Below are 12,343 nucleotides of genomic sequence, written 5' to 3'. Positions count from 1 at the left end.
TTGGAAAACGCTGAAAGCGGAGAGATCAGGATGAAACTTGGTGTAAAGAATAAGCACAAGTCCAAGATAGTTGACTTACATAACCGGACCGGATCCAATCTCTTTGGTGGAGTTTTTCTCCGCTCTCTTTTTGCTGGGGGGGGGGGGGTTAATTCGGAAAAACAAGAAAAAATGAGGAATTCGTAACTTACGAACGGGTGATCAGATCTTAGTGAAATTTGATATCTAGAAGAATCTTGTGCTTTAGGATACTCATTTTAAATCCCGTCCAGATCCGGTGACATTGAAGGGATTTGGAGGGGAGACCGGAATTCTTGGAAAACGTGAAAATCGAGGTATCTCGCGAATGGGTGATTGGATCTTAATGAAACTAGATAAATAGAAGAATCTCATGTCTCAGATGTTCCATTTTCTATTGAATCGGATCCAGGGACATAGAGGGTTGGAAGGGGAAACAGAAATTTTGGAAACCGGAAATGTTGGAAAATGCTTTGAGTGGAGAGATTGGGATCAAACTTGATGGGAAGAATAAGCGCAAGTTATAGATACGGGATTGTCATAATTGGTACAGATCCGTTCTCCTTGGGGGAGCTGGGGGTTGTTAACTTGAAAAAATTAGAAAGTTTGAGGCATTTTTAGCTTAAGAACGGGTGACTGGATCTTAATGAAATTTAACAATTAGAAGGAACTCATGTCTCAGAGCTCTTATTTCAAATCCCGACCAGATCTGTTGACATTGGGGGGAGTTGGAGGGGAAACCGGAAATTTTTGAAAACGCTTATAAATGCCGTAGATACGTGGTTGACTTAACCGGACTGGATCCGCTCTCTTTGGGGGAGTTAGGTGGTGGAGTCCAGTGCTTTGGCGAGTTAGGTGCTTCTGGACGTGCTAGGATGACGAAAATTGGTAGGCGTGTCAAAGAGCTGCACAAATCGACTTGGTAAAGTCGTTTTCCCCGATTCGACCATCTGGGGGGCTAAGGGGACAGGAAAAATTACAAAAATTGAGGTATTTTTAACTTACGAATGGGTGATTGGATCTTAATGAATTTTGATATTTAGAAGGATTCGTGACTCTGAGCTCTTATTTTAAATCCCGACCTGTATTAAGCCTCTGATTTTCCTTTTAAAGAAATCTATTGATTCCTAGAATTTTGCTAGAGCTCATACCATATGAGCTCTTGGCTCTTCCGGCCTCGTCGCAAGTGCCATACGAGCTCTTAGTTCGTGTTATTTATTCTGCCTATATATTTATTTGTTTTATATTTACTATATTTATATGGTATGGTTATCTTTGTTTTATTTTACCAATGTTATTTGACCCAACTCTTACCAAATGGTAACTCTTTACTTAAGTTACAATTATTTACCAATAAAAGTTTACTTTTTATTTATTGCTCTATTGATGTTCTTTTTTGCAGAAATTTTCGTCTTCTAACAACATACCCACGCAGAGAATTTGGTAACGATGATCGGACTCGCACATTCCAGGAACTACAGCTTGCACCATCTGCGTCTATTTTAGTCATTCCTTCGACCGTAAGTTGATTCATAATGCGTTCCATGACGGTAAAGCTTGGTTTGAACAAGGACTAAAACCTCCTTTTGGTATTATGATTGTATGGTCTACGACAAGGCCGTATCCAGGGGGAGGGTTACCTGGTTTGAACTCCTCCTATCTGAAATTTTTATCCGACCCGTAATGACAAAAATGCATTTAAACGAATTTTTTATGCGTTTGTGAACATTTTTTGTCGAACAAAATCCTGGGTCGAACCCATCGTCGAACAAAATCCTGGGTACACTCTTGTTCCACGATCTTCTCACTCGAACAGGAAGACCCGGAAATATTTAGTCAAATATTAAAAGTATTCTTCATGTCACAATTTTTCTGGGTAGGGCTACTTAGACTGATTCTAGGAAAGGATGTGAATTCACATCTTTTTATAGTTATAAATAGGGTTAACAATCGTTATCCGTGAAACAAATTTGATTGATCAGTCCTTAGGACTGTAAAACAGGTCAGCCTTGTAACGAGTTGAATATAAAAAAAATAAGTTTTCTGAAATAAATGTAAATGGTGATATTAATGCTCAAAATAAGCAGAAACTATGGTACGTATGAGAGTAGCTGCAGTCTTCTCAAACCCCACAATTTACGCTAAAGTTAACTTGTAATAATTAAACAAAAAGAAGAAACTATGGTACGTATGAGAGTAGCTGCAGCCATCTCAAACCCCACAATTTACGCTAAAGTTAACTTGTAATAATTCAACAAAAAGAAGAAAACTATGGTACGTATGAGAGTAGCTGCAGCCTTCTCAAACCCCACAATTTACGCTAAAATTAACTTGTAATAATTCAACAAAAAGAAGAAAACTATGGTACGTATGAGAGTAGCTGCAGCCTTCTCAAACCCCACAATTTATGCTAAAGTTAACTTGTAATAATTCAACAAAAAGAAGAAAACTATGGTACGTATGAGAGTAGCTGCAGCCTTCTCAAACCCCACAATTTACGCTAAAGTTAACTTGTAATAATTCAACAAAAAGAAGAAAACTATGGTACATATGAGAGTAGCTGCAGCCTTCTCAAACCCCACAATTTACGCTAAAGTTAACTTGTAATAATTCAACAAAAAGAAGAAAACTATGGTACGTATGAGAGCAGCTGCAGCCTTCTCAAACCCCACAATTTACGCTAAAGTTAACTTGTAATAATTCAACAAAAAGAAGAAAACTATGGTACGTATGAGAGTAGCTGCAGCCTTCTCAAACCCCACAATTTACGCTAAAGTTAACTTGTAATAATTCAACAAAAAGAAGAAAACTATGGTACGTATGAGAGTAGCTGCAGCCTTCTCAAACCCCACAATTTACGCTAAAGTTAACTTGTAATAATTCAACAAAAAGAAGAAAACTATGGTACGTATGAGAGTAGCTGCAGCCTTCTCAAACCCCACAATTTACGCTAAAGTTAACTTGTAATAATTCAACAAAAAGAAGAAAACTATGGTACGTATGAGAGTAGCTGCAGCCTTCTCAAACCCCACAATTTACGCTAAAGTTAACTTGTAATAATTCAACAAAAAGAAGAAAACTATGGTACATATGAGAGTAGCTGCAGCCTTCTCAAACCCCACAATTTACGCTAAGGTTAACTTGTAATAATTCAACAAAAAGAAGAAAACTATGGTACGTATGAGAGCAGCTGCAGCCTTCTCAAACCCCACAATTTACGCTAAAGTTAACTTGTAATAATTCAACAAAAAGAAGAAAACTATGGTACGTATGAGAGTAGCTGCAGCCTTCTCAAACCCCACAATTTACGCTAAAGTTAACTTGTAATAATTTGACAAAAAGAAGAAAACTATGGTACGTATGAGAGTAGCTGCAGCCTTCTCAAACCCCACAATTTACGCTAAAGTTAACTTGTAATAATTCAACAAAAAGAAGAAAGTATGGTACGTATGAGAGTAGCTGCAGCCTTCTCAAACCCCACAATTTACGCTAAAGTTAACTTGTAATAATTCAACAAAAAGAAGAAGTTTTTTTGTCTACTGGAAGTAATAAGTTACATTAAAACTTGAAACAAACAGGAATTATTTTGTATATGAGAGGAGCTGCCTCTTCCTCAACCCTAGGAGCTTTTAAAATTAGACATATCGGATGGATTTCGCGTTGTGCCGTTGTGGCGTCACTTACTTCGCTTTCCCTTTGTAAAATGTATTGTCTTCTATCTGAAGCTAGCGTAAAGGTCCAAGGATCGTGAAGATGAAGTCTAATTTTTTTGATTGGTTAAGTGGAAACTTACACAGCCAATTATATGTTCAAAACTAGGGAAAAGAATCAAGAATCCAATTTCTTATGAAAAATAAACTTCGATATGTTGCTATAGAGTTTTTGGGTGCATCAGGTACATGAGTAACCGAGTACATTTTTGGGTAAAAGTAGAAAAAAATTAGCTAAAAATATATGACACCAAAAAGCTTATAGAGATATAACTTTCTTTGAAGGTGAAGTTGTCTTTGGAATTAACGTATTGTTAATATTCGACTTTTTGAATTTTTACTGACCAATGTTGTCAAATTTACTTAGTTGGTTTTACTTATTCATTTTTACAGTTTAATGTAAAAACTCTAGCAAAAATGTTGTTCTTTCCTACAAACTTTACTATTTTTGAAACAGTCAAAGAAAAAATAAAAAAATCGTGATTTTCAGGTGTGAATACACCACACATAGTGTTTTTTTTGTGGGGGGGCGTGTTGTTTGATGGAAGTGAATGTTCTTATTTTGATCTTCATTGTACTTTAAGGGTATTTATCTATATATCTGACCAAGAATATGTATGGCAGTTTTCCGGGATGCAGCATTTTAGTGATAATAGCAATGAATTACTTTCATATTATTATGGGAATTTTATTTATTTGTTTGTTTTTTTTTCACCAAAAGATTTTATTAATAATTGAATCTAAAAATGTATATATTATTTTTTTCATTCGCTAATAATCATTAAATCCCCAATATTGAAGAAATACAACCCCAAAGCCAGGCAATGGGTAAGTGGTACACAATGGCAAATCATAACGTAGAATAAATTTAGTATTTATTATGACAACCTAAGACCTGAGCTGAAAAGGTCTGGATAATAAATTTAAATACCTTGCTAGACCACACTAGCTATACATAACATTGAGTAAAAAAGCAAAACAAAGAATGATAAAGAATGCAAGAAATTAAGGTGATTTTTAGTCAGTTGGAAAAAGTGAAGAGACAAAACAGTTATTTCGGCAAGCCGTCCTCAGTGCTCAATACACACACTTACACACACAAAAAAAACTCTAACCTATAGAGTATTTTGTGTTTAGGTTGGCGGAGGTTCTTACTCATATGCCTGCCTCGTCTTTTCGATTTTTTCCAACTTCGAAAATCAGCCTCGTTTTTTGCTGTCTTTAATTTTTTTTTCTTCACGCCCAGATAGAACATTAAATATTGTATATGTTTCTCATTTGTTCATCGCTCATTGCTCAATTTTGCTCTGAGAAATGTGGGAATATGAAGTAAAGATCAATATAAAGTTCATGAAAAAAGTGGGAATCTTAAAATATAGTAATTTACTTTTTGTTGTTTGGACATACCTGATTTTGATGTCTTGGCTATTGCATTTTCTCTGCTTATTTTCCTTAGTTGGCTATAACCATAATTCACTGCTGAAGACCGACACTAAATATATTTTGGTTCCACTTTACCAAAATATATTGTTGCAATTCACCTGGACTGCTATAGTTTTATGGCACTTGGTATTAACCAAGTGATATATAGTGATCGCAAATTCTGTTGGTCTGTCGGTCTGTCCCGGTTTTGCTACTTTAGGCACTTCCAGGTAAGCTAGGACGACGAAATTTGGTAGGCGCATCAGGGACCTGACCAGATTAAATTAAAAATAGTTGTTTTTTCCGATTTGACCACCTGGAAGGAGTGTGGGGGGGCGGTTAATTCGGAAAAAATAGAAAAAATTAGGTATTTTTAACTTACAAACAGGTGACCAGATCTTAATGAAATTCCACGTTTGGAAGGATATCGTGTCTCAGAGATATTATTTTAAATCAAGACCGGATCTGGTGACATTGGGGGGGGAGTTGGGGGGGGGCCTAAAATCTTGGAAAATGCTTAGAGTGGAGGGATCGGGATGAAACTTGATGGGAAAAATAAAAACAAGTCCTAAATATGTGATTGACATAACCGGAACGGATCCACTCTCTTTGGGAAAGTTGGGAGGGGGAGGGTTAATTCTAAAAAAATAGAAGAAATGAGGTATTTTTAACTTACGAACGGGTGATCGGATCTCAATGAAATTTGATATTAGAAGGATATCGTGTCTCAAAGCTCTTATTTTAAATCCCGACCTTATCTGGTGACATTGGGAGGATTTTTTTTTGGGGGGGGGAACCTAAAATCTTGGAAAACGCTTAGAGTGGAGGGATCGGGATGAAACTTGGTGGGAAAAATAAGCAGAAGTCTTAGATACGTGATTGAAATATTTGGAAAGGATCCGATCTATTTGGGGGAATTGGGGGGGGGGGAATTCTGAAAAATTAAATGAAATTTAATGAAATTTGATATTTAGAAGGAATCCATGTCTCAGAGCTTTTATTTCAAATCCCAACCAGATCTGTTGATATTGGGGGAAGTTTGAGGGGGAAACCGGAAATCTTGGAAAACAGTTAGAGTGGAGGTTTCCCAGCCCCCCCCCCAAAAAAAAAAGAAGGAGGTTTGGAAACAGAAATTTTGGAAAACGCTTTGAGTGGCGAGATTGGGATGAAACTTGATGGGAAGAATAAGCACAAGTTCTAGATACGTGATTGACATAATTAGAACGGATCCGTTCTCTTTGGAGGAGCTGGGGGGTGTTAATTTGGAAAAAAATTAAAAAAATTGAGGTATTTTTAACTTAAGAACGGGTGACCGGATCTTAATGAAATTTGATATTTAGAAGGAATTCATGTCTCAGAGCTTTTATCTCAAATCCTGACCAGATCTGTTGACACTGGGGGAGTTGGAGGGGGAAACCGGAAATCTTGGAAAATGCTTAGAGTGGAGGAATCGGGATGAAGCTTGGTGGGTAGAATAAGCAAATGTCGTAGATACGGGATTGACATAACCGTACTGGATTTGCTCTCTTTGGGGGAGTTGGGGGGTGGGGTTCAGTGCTTTGGCAAGTTTGGTGCTTCTGGACTTGCTAGGACGATGAAAATTGGTTGGCGTGTCAGGGAGCTGCACAAATTGACTTGATAAAATCGTTTCTTCTGATTCGACCATCTGGGGGGGCTAAAGGGAGAGGAAAAATTAGAAAAATGAGGTATTTATAACTTACGAGTGAGTGAGCGGATCTTAATGAATTTTGACATTTTGAAGGTCATCGTGACTCAGAGCTCTTATTTTATATCCTGGCTGGCATTAAGCTTCTAATTTTCCTTTTGAATCAGTCAATTTTGTTATATCTCATACCATATGAGCTCTTGGCTCTTCTGGCCTCGTCACATGTACCATATGAGCTCTTAGCTCTTGTTTGTCCAACTTGTTATGAAGTAAATTGGGAGGCGGAGTAAGCTCAGTTTGTTTTAAGATATGTTTAAGATAGTTTTAAGACATTAATGTAAGTTGTTTAAGACGAGTTGTTTTAATACATTTATGTAAGAAGTTAAAATAACTATTCTTTTGTCTGTTAAATTTATTTCGTTTATATTTGGATAAATTAGAAAAAACTTTTTCCACAAAATAAGTTTTTCACAGGAAATAAAGAACTCCGTTAAGCCATAAAGGAGCAGAAATAAAGACAAATATCTTCGAAGCGTAAAACTACCACAAACCACCATCAATAAACAAATGAAACCCAAAACGAACAAAAGGTACAATAAATAACCGCGTCAAACGCAAAGCGAGTAGAAATTAACATGAGTAGGGTTAACAACCCCCATGCCTTCTCAAGGCCAGAAAACAATTTGCAGTTAACTGAAAACAAATACATTATATATGTTTTCATTTTTTTACTTTAATAAATAAAATTATTAAGACTAAAGAGAAATATGAGTATATTAAAACCGGCAATCCACGCTATTTTTTCTCTTTTGTTTTCTTGTAAAGTCCAGGTTATGTTCTGCTCTTGAGACGGCAAGCCAGAACGCAAAACCAGAAGAAATTACGAAATATATGACATATATATATATATATATATATATATATATATATATATATATATATATATATATATATATATATATATATATATATATATATATATATATATATATATATATATATATATATATGAAATAAAAAAAATAGATTACACAACTTGCTCTAAAAAATACATGCTCACATTGATCTTTACTTAAGCAATGCTATTGCGTTGCCTATCATAGGAAAAGGACTGCAATTCCATTCTAGGTATTTTCAACTATTATAAAATAATTTGAATGTGGTTATCTATAGTGAGTATCCTATGTTGAGTTTGCTGGTCTCGGCTGAGTGTATGTCAAGCCGTATGTATCCGAAATGATGAGTTGTGATCCAAACGTATTGTCCATCAACATTTCTGTTGAGGAATGATAATTTTCAGTTGAGGGAAAAGTGCATGTATCCAAAATGATGAGTTGTAATCCAAACGTATTGCCCATCAATATTTCAGTTGAGGAATGATAATTTTCAGTCGAGGACTGAGTGTATGTATCTGAAATGATGAGTTGTTATCCAAACGTATTGCCCATCAACATTTCAGTTGAGGAATTATAATTTTCAGTTGAGGACTGAGTGTATGTATCCGAAATGATGAGTTGTTATTCAAACGTATTGCCCATCAACATTTCAGCAAAATTTCAGTTGAGGAATGATCATTTTCAAAAAAGGATTAATAGTTGTTTTTTATTTTTTATATAGGCTATTTATTTATTTTTTTATGAAAGAGTTTTTGTGAGTAATGTTTTCACATTTGTCATTGCTATATTTCAGGAAGTCACTCGGCATGGTGGTGAAGGCATGATGTCCTCTCTTATTCAAATGCTGGCTGCTCCTTTAATCACTTTATTTGGCTATATTCGCTTGTTCATATTCGGAACCGCCCTCCCTCCAGCTCCTGCAACTGAAAATCAAGTACCGCGCCAAAGGGATAGTTCAGCTCCATTGAATCGAAATGATGAAAATAGTGACGCGACCTCTTCAAGGTGAGCTAAAATTCGCAAATTTAGCCAATTCTTTTTAGACTTTTTAATCATATAGGTTTTTTTTAGACATTAGGACAAAGACGAAAGAATCGCAAAGAAAAGAGAAACGATGATAGTTAGGACATAAGGCCGTTAGATATTAGGACAAAGACGAAAGAGTCGCAAAGAAAAGAGAAACGATGATAATTAGGACATTAGGTCGTTAGATATTAGGACAAAGACGAAGAAATCGCAAAGAAAAGAGAAACGATGATAATTAGGACATTAGCCATTAGGACAAAGACGAACGAATCGCAAAGAAAAGAGAAACGATGATAATAACACCCAGTAAAAAAAATGAAGAGGACAAAGTAAATATTTCGATCAAGACTTCCGCTTGACCGTCTTCTGTGCAAATAGCGTGTTCTTTTTGACAAATCAAAATACTTTGAGAAGTCATATGCTCCAATGGCTGTTATTATCCTAGTGTTTCTCTGGCTGCTATTATCCTCGTTTCTATCTTCTATAAGATTTTTTTGTTTTATCATGATTAGCCGTTGTAGTCTGAGTAATTATTTAAACATTAGGGTCTCTGCTATGAACGATTAGTTGTTTAATGTTGTCTGTACTGAGAGAGTACTGTAGGCTACAAACTAATTTGTGAAAAACTAGCTAGACCATATGTTCTTAACGTATTAATTATGGGAATTTCAAAAGGTGTTTGACAAAATCAAGAAAAACCCTAAAATGACCACGAAAGCGAAAGTGGTTTTCAGCCAGTGAACAAAGCGACTTATCCTATTTAGTTTTCAATAGGATGAGATATTTCCGGTTTTTGGTTAAGATTCAGTACACCGTATTATTTTGCTTTCATCAAGCCTGTAACACTCCAAATGTCGAAACTTGTACGGTCTCTCCTATAATTTCAAATATGTTTTAAAGTCATATATTTTATGTTTTTTTCGTAAACTAGCACATATTTTTCTACCAACATTCTTTAAAAAAAATTGATTAATTTTTAGTAAAAAATGCAGATCAAACATGGTAGGATTATTGGCACAGGAATATATATGTCCGAAGGTTTAGTTTAAAGTTAATGTTTTAAAACAATCGTATATGTGCCTACCTTCATTTTTAAACTTGATACAAAAATTAAGATAATAAGCTATAATTTAAAAAGTTATCAAAAAATTACGACAAAATTGTCAAAAGCAGTAAATTATTTATAATAAAGTTTTAAAAGTAATTTCAACAATTTAAAAAAAAGTAATCAAGTGACATAAGAGGGTCACGTGCAAATAAAATATACTAATTACTTCAACATAATATCGTCAACTAACAGATTATAATTATTCGATAATTACACAGATAACTATCTGTATTCAATTACACAAATTACCGATAGCTGTCAAATATCTATTTCTTTTATTATTATTTTATATTGTATTTTGTTATTTACAAGACAAAGAAATTTATTAACAAAAATAACGCTTACGTTATCTTTCAACAATAACCGGGGTAATCCATTGGGTTGTATATGATGGTTGTTTCCGTCCTTATAATCTACTAATGTATATTCACACTTCATCTGTAAATCAAAATCTCATAACAAAGCTAAATCTAAATCATTAACAACATACTCGTGAACTGATTAACATTATCTGCTACCTTTTTGCTTTCTGGGCAAAAAGGTAGTAAGTGCAAAAAGTAGGTGCAAAAAGGTAGCTTTCCGGGCAATTCTGTAAAACGAGGAAATAAAGATCCACGTGGAGTACTCTGTGCCTCAGACACTATCCGCGAAGAAAGCCAGGTTTCATAAGAATGATAAAAGAGTTAGACTGAATTTTTTTTTCTTTTCTTTTTTTTTAGATTTATTCATGGTAAAATACATAAATAATAATACACTATATTGTTCCCAAAAAGGCTTTTGGCCTGCAAAAAAGGCTGATGATATACAAGTTACTAGCTCAGAGAAAAAAAACGTTTTTCGTTAGTTTTTACTTCACTTCTGTTTTCTCTCTTTGTATGTTTTACGAATGATCATATTCTTGTATTTTACTTTCGTTAGTTTTTACTTCACTTCTGTTTTCTCTCTTTTCATATTTTACAAATAATCATATTTTTGTATTTTATTTTTATTAAGGTTTTGTAATTTTCATGTCAATAAATATAAAAGAAGAATTGTCTAGCTATTCTGATTCCAAATATACCAAATTAATTACGTCTAGTTTGACGTGTCCAAAGTTACGTTTAAAAGTTATCAATTATTGCGTTGAAACTGTGACGTCACTTAGATAAGACTCGGTTTGGTTTGAATACAGCTTTACTAATTTGTAGGCTATTTATATTCCGTAGGGGCTATTTAATTTGCCAATTATTAAACGGCTTAATATACGCATTATTAAACCAAATATGTCTAGCCTTACTGAAAACTAACCCTTATTGAAAACACAAGAAATAGGAATATTGATTTGAAAGTCAAAAGTGAGTGCGTAGCTTGACAACAATTAACTAATCTATAAAGCTTACACCAGTATCTTACACATATTTTATAATCTTACACCAGTTGTGAAATTAGTAACTTTCAGTATACAGTTAAAATTATCTTAAAACATAAGCGTAAAATTAAATTTTTTTTAAATAGCTGCAAAGTCCTTGAAGAGCATACAGAAATATTGGTTTGATTTGTACTAGTCGTATTGATATATATTATAATGTTAGATAGACTGTGAAGCAATAATTGTTTTTCGTTTCAAGTTTCAACCTCGCTCTTTATAACACATTTATTTTTTCTGGAGTAAATTTCTATAAATAATAATACATTTTTTCTGTTAGCAAGATTAACAGTTTATCATTGCAACGTCAAGTCACCCAAAGCCAACCTGCCTTTTGTGGTTTCTACTATCTTTAAGCCACCCAATAAAAAGATAATTTGACATTTAAAATAGGTAGCTAAAAATGTCCAGCACAGTTCGAAAACACTTTAAACCCTCATTTAAAATTTCTTGCCGAAATCAGAATTTGTGATGTTAGCCTTCCCAGCCCAATGCGAAAGCTATTACTTCAATGTCGTATGCATTTTCCTTGCTCCCTAAACTTCTCATAGTGCTTAAGATGAATATAAATTGAATATAGGTAGATTTAAACTTTTATCTGTTTTATCGTATATCTGTATAGCTTTTAACCATTTGTTTTTGTTTATATTTTGAGTGTTGCTTTTATCATTTTTTTTTGTTCTTTATGACTCTTCTTTTTTCTTAACCTGCGTTTTTTACACTTTAATTGGTATTCGTCGAAGGAATACTGATTCAGCCACCGCAGTTGATCGAATTAGTTTAGGCACTTTATAACTACCCTATTTTGTCTGCTTTTGAAACTACGAACAACAAAGCTGCGATATAAACATAAGCTGAATATGGATATTTTTCCTTTTAGTGGTGTTCGTCGAAGGAATACTGATTCAGGGAGCACAAGCAGGCGTGAAGGCAATGTACATCGTTTTGTCAATCGGCAAGATGAAGATGATGAAAATAATACGTGGAACGGGAATTCCACACAGCAAATGTAAATTTCTTTTTTAGGGTTATACTGTTTTGCTTAAATACTGAGTTGTCAAGTTGACTTAATAAATGTTTTACCGGCTTTAA

At 34.3% G+C, this 12,343-nt stretch overlaps 1 protein-coding gene across 1 annotated transcript; it reads left to right on the top strand.

Moving 5' to 3' along the window:
- The first annotated feature begins 1,268 nt into the window (after positions 1 to 1,268).
- LOC136037629 (UBX domain-containing protein 4-like) lies at positions 1,269 to 12,343 on the top strand. The gene is made up of 3 exons (XM_065720338.1): positions 1,269 to 1,538; positions 8,506 to 8,717; positions 12,132 to 12,343. Exons 1-3 carry the CDS (start codon positions 1,284 to 1,286, stop codon positions 12,262 to 12,264), a joined length of 600 nt encoding a protein of 199 aa, XP_065576410.1. The 5' UTR covers positions 1,269 to 1,283; the 3' UTR covers positions 12,265 to 12,343.

This window comes from Artemia franciscana, chromosome 17 (genome assembly GCF_032884065.1).
Source record: "Artemia franciscana chromosome 17, ASM3288406v1, whole genome shotgun sequence".
NCBI classification, from domain to species: domain Eukaryota; kingdom Metazoa; phylum Arthropoda; class Branchiopoda; order Anostraca; family Artemiidae; genus Artemia; species Artemia franciscana.
Note: the sequence above shows the minus strand (reverse complement) of the source record. Positions and strands in the feature narration are given on the sequence as shown.

Bases quoted from the DNA above. Each gene is read 5' to 3' on its own strand.
- LOC136037629 (XM_065720338.1), top strand. From the start codon at position 1,284: ATGGTTATCTTTGTTTTATTTTACCAATGTTATTTGACCCAACTCTTA. The intron at 1,539-8,505 runs GTAAGTTGATTC...GCTATATTTCAG, and splicing joins TTTTAGTCATTCCTTCGACC to GAAGTCACTCGGCATGGTGG. The intron at 8,718-12,131 runs GTGAGCTAAAAT...TTTTCCTTTTAG, and splicing joins AGTGACGCGACCTCTTCAAG to TGGTGTTCGTCGAAGGAATA.